This window comes from Mizuhopecten yessoensis, unplaced genomic scaffold (genome assembly GCF_002113885.1).
Source record: "Mizuhopecten yessoensis strain PY_sf001 unplaced genomic scaffold, ASM211388v2 scaffold4411, whole genome shotgun sequence".
Classification (NCBI taxonomy): Eukaryota; Metazoa; Mollusca; class Bivalvia; order Pectinida; family Pectinidae; genus Mizuhopecten; species Mizuhopecten yessoensis.
In genome coordinates this window covers 590964-598999 of record NW_018405533.1, presented here as the reverse complement: position 1 = coordinate 598999, position 8036 = coordinate 590964, and the positions used below count along the sequence as shown (strand labels likewise).

The 8036-nt window shown below is 33.3% G+C and overlaps 1 protein-coding gene across 1 annotated transcript in view; it reads right to left on the bottom strand.

Annotated features, from left to right (window-relative positions):
* Nucleotides 1-744: 744 nt before the first annotated feature.
* LOC110448978 (BMP-binding endothelial regulator protein-like) overlaps nt 745-8036 on the bottom strand; it is a 115176-nt gene continuing 107884 nt past the window's right edge. The window contains exons 12-13 of the mRNA XM_021495533.1: nt 5030-5160; nt 745-4470 (exon numbers count right to left, since the gene is read on the bottom strand). Coding sequence (XP_021351208.1) covers nt 4289-4470; nt 5030-5160 — 313 coding nt within the window. The 3' untranslated portion in view covers nt 745-4288. The remainder of the gene's footprint in view (nt 4471-5029; nt 5161-8036) is intronic.

Genomic DNA, 8036 nt, shown 5'->3' with positions numbered 1-8036 from the left:
AGCCTTTAGATACAACACATTAGCCTTTAGATACAACACATTAGCCTTTAGATACAACACATTAGCCTTTAGATACAACACATTAGCCTTTAGATACAACACATTAGCCTTTAGATACAACACATAAGCCTTTAGATACAACACATTAGTCTTTAGATACAACACATTAACCTTTAGATACAACACATTAGCCTTTAGATACAACACATTAGCCTTTAGATACAACACATTTGCCTTTAGATACAACACAGTAGCCTTTAGATACAACTTATTAGCCTTTAGTTACAACACATAAGCCTTAGATACAACACATTAGACTTTTGATACAACACATAAGCCTTCAGATACAACACATTAGCGTTTAGATCCAACACATTAGCCTTTAGATACAACACATTAGCCTTTAGATACAACTCATTAGCCTTTAGATACAACACATAAGCCTTTAGATACAACACATTAGCCTTTAGATACAACACATTAGCCTTTAGATACAACACATAAGCCTTTCAAAAGTGTTACAACTATGTTCCCGGAAGTATTACTTAATACAAAATCCGATACTGAGCGTTCAACTTAATGTTCAGTACTACATAATGTGTTTTGGTATAAATACGTCGTTTTCGTCGGCAAAGTTAACGAATTGTCGTAAGGGAACTGTTATTAGCAAAGTTACAAGATCTGTTCTATGGCTTAATACATGTACCTGGGTAACAAAAAAATCAACACACGAAATATTTTGGAATGTTTTAATATTGTAGATTTCCAATTTTTTGGATTGCAAACAATGTATTTTAACATATTTGTTCGCTGTTGAAATATATTACCTAGCAAGAGACAGTTGATAATTAAACAAAAAACGTTTCAAATAAGTCATATAAAAATCCTCACCCATACCATACATATACAATAACCAATCACCATTCTGCCTCATATTTCATATACATTTCCATCAAGAGAAAGACTGAATTCAGCTTATCATTTTGTGTGAAAATAACACCCATAATGTGTTACCCCAGTAATAACGGTGCCTACAACACAGCATTAACTCATAAACCGAATATTCCCATTATATTTATCAAAGCTGGGAGGTACATTTCATCCTCAAAAGTCCAGCAGTTACGCTCACTTATGTTCTCTGCCTCCTAGAACATGTCATGACAAAGTCAAAGGCATTGTATCCGACACTCTGTGGATTGTTACACAAGTAGATTGGTTTGATAATGTGATGTACACCGAATCACGCGGTAGAGAAATAACGATGACCGACTTTGAAAATGGAAAAAATTGGGGGTCGCTCCTGCTAAACAATTGGTTCTTCTTGTTTACTTTAAACAAATCAAATAGCTTCACACATTCCAGGGTTGCAGAGAACGTAAATGTGCGTAACACCATGACATTTTGAGGATGGGTAAATTTGCACATGTAATGTTAACATAATTCTTTCGCATTTTAATTGTTAATAAGTCGATTTTCAAACGAAACTTTCAAATATGTTTTAACCTGCAAATAAAAACCTTCTGTCGAAATATTCTAGTTTGTTCCTTTCCATTCTCTGCATTTTCTCAGCAACAATTACATAAGGACCGACTTGCCAATTGAAGCCATGCATGCTTTCTCCTTTACACGGATTTGGATTGAATATGAAGTTCTAGTATTGCAGAATTACTCCGAGTTGTCTAATATTAAATACATTAAGATCAGAGTTATTCCCCTTGGAACACCTGATATGACATTTAACCTGAGACAAAATAGACTTGCTTTTGTTCAACTTGAACTTTACATTAATTATTTCTATCAACAATCAGAGTATCAGTATGACCACCACTTCACCGAAAATTTCATATTGTAAAAATAGGGATGATATTGCTTCACGACAAACGAATGGTTTAATTTATAACCTGTTAGATAACAAATAGAAATTATTACTTAATTTATCCCAAAAATTCAATACATGCAGGAGTCACTAAATTTAAATTGCACTATTTAGATTGGGATATCGTATTTCGTACAATAATGAAATCATGCATACTTTCTGTGCTCACTAAATAAATCCGTTCATTGGTAACATAGCACTTGTATACAAGAACCACTCTATCTTATTCATACAAACAACGACTCATCTGCTTTTGATCCTTCTCCCATAGAATTGTCCCACGTTTACAACATCCCTCTACACTGGCCTTGTTACAACAAAACATTTATGTTAATAAATAAATCTATTTACAGTAGCAGTAATAAGTTAATGAATTCGACCATTAAGTACAGTAACAAAACTATGGCTATCTTTCCTTCATACACTCTCTTACATTTTGGACCACATGACGTAGACTATTTACGTTTGATTCGTTCAGAAATCAAAGTAAGTAATCAATTAAACACAATCGTCTCCCCTTTGTTTTGGATTATCAACAATTTTCACTATGTTAGAGACCGTATGTCCCATCTAGGGATACCTAGCGTATAATAATAGCAATTTTCGATAATCCTAGTGGAAAACTTAATGTTAAACAAAATGAATGCAATAAAAAAAATGAAATGAAAGACTTTGGTAAACTGATGACAAAAATTAAGCATGATTTGTTATTTTATTTCGAGTTGAATAAATAACTTGATGAGTGATGTAGGGATTTAATTGGAAGTGCCGTTTGAATAGCTCGTGTACTCTATCTTTACTTTTTTGGGAACGGAAATATTGTATATAAACCATTCACTGGTTTTAGCTTCTCTCAAAGGGTTCGGCAAGATTTCAAATATTTAGGATTTTGTTAATATTTATAGTAGAATTTCGTTTCTTTTAACAACATGTTCTTTATTTATAAAATAGTTTAGCTAGTTCACGAGAAAATTCATCAGAAATCTTATACACGTGAACATTAATATTCTATTGATGACTGTGGAATCAGGTAATTTCGTAGGGCCAACATTTTGTAGTTTCCAAACAGCTTTTTGTGGATACATGAATTGGTGGATAACGAGTATCAACTCTAACGGAGAATTGCATTAGGTCACATTTGAATTATTTCTTTGACCTGGGAATTCGTGGATGAAGATCAACCCACAAAATCAACGAAATTAAAAACCTCACAAAAATAGTGATTTCACAGTAGCATTACTGCACAGAACATAAAGATCCTTCAAGCTGAACCATGATGTGCAATGTTAAAAATCTGCGATATGCACGTGCAAAAGATCCCCCACGGAAAACATTTTAATAGGCTTTTGATGATGCTAAATCTTCAGGAAATAAAGATATTTATTTTAGCTAGTCTGTAAATTCCAGATTGACTTTAACCTAGATGCTAAAGAAAAGTATATATGTAAACTGTATAAATGAATTATTATTTTCCGTGGTTTTATAAAATATAGATATGAGTAACTATTGCACATGTGGAGTAACCGGGTTTGATATTTATTTAGGAGTAACATCAGAGCGAGAAGTCAGCTACTTATTGAAACATTATGAATATACATAATATCGTTATTTAAATTATTTTCGTAGGAAAATGTTATCATCAAACATAATATGCTAATTATATTAAGTTCAATTAATTAATGTTCAACGTATAAAATCAAATAATATCAAACATAATTTATAAAAAAACATATTCAAACAAATAATTTGTGTGTCATTTAAACCCATGTTCGAATAATTATCAAGTTAGACATAAATTAAAGCATTATCAATTATCAACATAAAACGTAGTAACACACTTGGAGACATAAGATGAGTATTTTGTCATACGGTGGTGCTTCACAGTTTGTAACTGACAAATGTTTCTGCTGTAATATGTTATCCTGGCGGTGTTAATGCATCGTGGCAGAATTAAATGGATGCTAAAGGCCTTGTCAAGAGGCAATCAAGTATCATTATTGACAGACATTTTTGGTCTTCTTCACCTTTGAAAGAGTACTTTAAAATATACCAAAATGCAATACAATGCTTGCACGAAACCTGTAGAATTTGTCACGATATCTCTTTCAAATTGTTTCCCATTCCAACTATCAAGCCGAGATAGTTGAACATGTTTTGCTTTTGGCTTTAACATACAGAAAACACGTGCATAAGTGTTATCATCACTTAAGTGGATCCCAGGACGAATTCCCCCAAAACTAGGTCGTAGTGTGACATCACTTATGATTATGCACGTGCAGTACACTGCGTCACTTCCGTACGTCGATTTACGCACTAATCGCCATTTGAATTGGACGGACCGGATTGATAGCCTTCCCTGTGTCGTCATCAATCCTTCAAAACGTGACGTCATCAATACCCTAAATTGTTGCGTCAACGCCGTTTCGGACACTGCCTTGGTTTTATACATTTATTATTATGTAGAAGTCTGTTTCCTGGACAAGCACACCCAGGGGAACACTTTGTTTTACATAATGCTTTCTGGTCCCGTTCTTCGCACGTGCGCATGCATCGTTTTGTGCACTGCCGATATATAGCACCCTCGGGGCAGTGTTCTGAAAAATAACATACATAAATATCAATTTATTCCTGTAAAATACAATACCTAGAACAACGAGGGATACAGCATATTTTCAAAACTTTCGTATGCCGATGCAGAAGGCCATACACTTTTTTTCTGAACCATAGGGCCATTTCGTCCGACAAAATAAGAGTAAAGGAAACACTTTGATGATGATTTTTACAATATATATTAAAATATATATATATATATATATATTAGCAACAATCTGTCGAATAAATGGTTAATTTGGTACGCCGTTCTGCCTTGCTATTCACTATATTGCTGTTTTGTCAAATCTTAAATTTTGACCATGACATTTGACGCGCAGTGTGATTTTTTTTTGCTATTTTAGTTGATACATATGCATCTAAAATATATGACACATTTCATTAACACCAAACATGTCAGATTCTAAAAAGCGGTCTTGGACGGGGGATGGGGTCAATGGATTAGAGGATACAGACAATTGACGATTTTACTGCTCTAATCTGTGTGTTTCAAAACGTCAAATAACCCTAAAAGATAATACAACATTGATAATGATACCTTACCTGGACAGAATCGCTGATCATTCCACGTTAATTCTACTCCTTCGTTGATACACCTGTGTGCGTATGCTTTCACAGCCTCACATGCGCATTGTTTGTCATCCGGGCACTCACACATATCAGCTATACATGACCTGTAATATACGAATTACCATATATACTTATATAATAAATGCGACGGTAGTAACATGACAACAGTTATTCCATTTAGCGACACATATTGCTATGTAAACTAATTCTGTTTAAAACTAATACGTACAAGTTACAGCAAAACACATACTAAACGATCAGGCGTATTGTAAACTCATTTTCATAACATTATTCTACAACGATAAATAAACCACAACATTGATACGAAACACATCAAATCTTATTGGAAGGACGTTCTGAACGCCGACAAAAATTGATGTTCTTGAGGCACCGCAGAGTACGCGACGTGGCGAATTAGTTGAATATTAGTTATATTATTTCATTAAATCTGAACCGTTACTTAATTAACTCATTCACCCCTGAAGACACATTTGAACTTTTCAAATTCAACGGCTGGAATAGTTCATCATAAAATTTCAGTTGTGAACCAGTTAAGCAGCTATAAAAGTGTATAAGGGGAGGGAACTCTCACTAAACACGATAGCACAGTCGTATGATTATCGTTTTATCAGTTATAATAAGTTGTCTTTTTGTTAATAGCTTCACATTTTTCAAATTTCCTTCATTTTGCATTAGAGAAATACACACACAAAAATCAGTAAAGATATCATTCACAATTGGGGAATAATTGACTTATGAGTTAATCTGCTGCATACAATAACCTTTGCTTCTATGACTTACTATCGAATCGAAATACTTCCATTCCAGGCATGTGTTTAATGGAAAATTAAGATTACAAATAGATGTGAGAGTAATAACGTCTGATCTGGTAGTGTTTTCTGATACATCCTATGTCGGTTCCCCCATACTTTGTTTATGTAGGTTTAAATTTAATTGTAATAGAAACTATCAGATATAAACACCATGATTCACTATTATATCTTCATGTCACTAATATATCAAGCCCAAGATTTATATAACAATGATTGGTGTTCTTTGTGTATTCTCTCAAATAAGTCTTTACACAGAACAAGTTATCTATTAAGATTGTAAAATCAAACTTGTCATTGAAACATAAAACACATTATTGTAACTAACAAGACGATGTCGTTTCCATGAATGACCTCAAGTAAAGTGCATTTGTCATATACCTGTATTTCTAAATAAAAGAGCTCTCTGGCAAAGGGAGGTTATCCATGAGATAGTCGTCCTAAATAAGACATCCAAATCACTAAAGGTATGTCGGCCAAAGTCGGGGAATGAACGGAATTTCATTGAATGTACTCTTGTTAGGAGATGTTAAGGTCACCATTACAGGTGGGCGTGATATGTTATTGTGACTGGTTTCTGACTCGCTCCACCAATACATATAGGTATCATCAATTGTCGATTTAACGTGCTAGCTTCGCACGCTTAATTAACACCGTGTATTTCTTTCTTATCCCCTTTTTATTTTACATATTACAAATACGTATGTATTTTTTGGCTCCTGCCTAAAGGAAATTTCACCATCATTATTCAAGGGTAACATCACACCTAATAAGTGAAAAGCAATACACTATCTTAGACCTACGTGCTTTTGTCGATCCCCTTACTACTTTGCATAAATAGTTGAGAAATATTTCCATCTGTGCATTAAAGGAGGCTCCCCTGCTGACGAAATTGTAAATGTATGTGACGGTAGTGCTCAGCTTATACACCACTGACTGATCTACATGTGTTGTAAATCGATAGACGGATTGGTGTAAGGATATACTTCATATAACACCATAAGGTGTTTCTAATTCAATATTAACAAAAAGTCATACCTAGAGTAGAACGTGCTCATGAGAGATTTTAAAACCACGGGATACGTTATGTGTATTTGTTACATATTAACCGACATGTACTATTGGTTTATGAACTTCCTCGGGAAGATACTAAATCAGCATAAAAATATATTAGTGAGATGTTTTTAGTGGGGCATGTTCACTATCAACCATGAAGTAAATGAGTATGAACAAATTAGTATAGAAATATAGAAATTAATTTTAGAATCAATTTGATTATTATTGTTGGAGGAATGTTACAGGGTGTTCCCCTTTCACAACCTTTATTCCAATTAAGTAGTTTTGTATAATTGTACACATTTTGAAATTATTTTAAAGTTATATACGTTTAACAGCCCACAATCAAGGTTGTCAAATTACTGAACCCGTGTTTATCTTGAATCAGTTGAATATATATTTTCATATAAGCTGAATATAATTAAGAAAATATTTTGTGCCATACAGTGAAAGATACGACGTAATGATATCAGTGGTCAGATGATCAACGTCTGATAAACTACGACAGACCATGCAACATTATACGCTAGTATATTTTAAAAAAGACATTGAAATTCAAAACAAAAGTTGAATGTATAAGTATTCAGTATAATCGTTTTATGACAACACACACAGACAATATATTAAACTTTCAGATAGTTTTTAAAAATCCCGTTTGAACGTTTTTGTTAAAGACTCGTTAAGCTGACTATGCTTTGAACAACCGGACCCACGGCAATGCCGTGCAAAGCCTTGTTAACTTACATGGAAAATAAATACATTATTTGCGTTTAGTCTGTTTTCAAATATAATATTGCTCTCATTGAAAACTACATGAAAAAGGCATTCAAAATATTTACAATTCAACAAAGTCGTACTACACGTTGAGTTGTAAATTGTTCGATAAAAAAAAAAGTAATATTGAACAGTTCTGATCTAATGGAGTAAATGGAGTTTTTACTGTTGATGTAACACATATTTAATTTAACACAATCAGTAAAACAGTATTCAGGTTATGTAACCACAGACAGATGAACGTAATAATGTTCAATTATTTTTTTGTAATCCGTATATAATAAATTATTTTCAGCGAAAAAAGCGACTACTATACATTA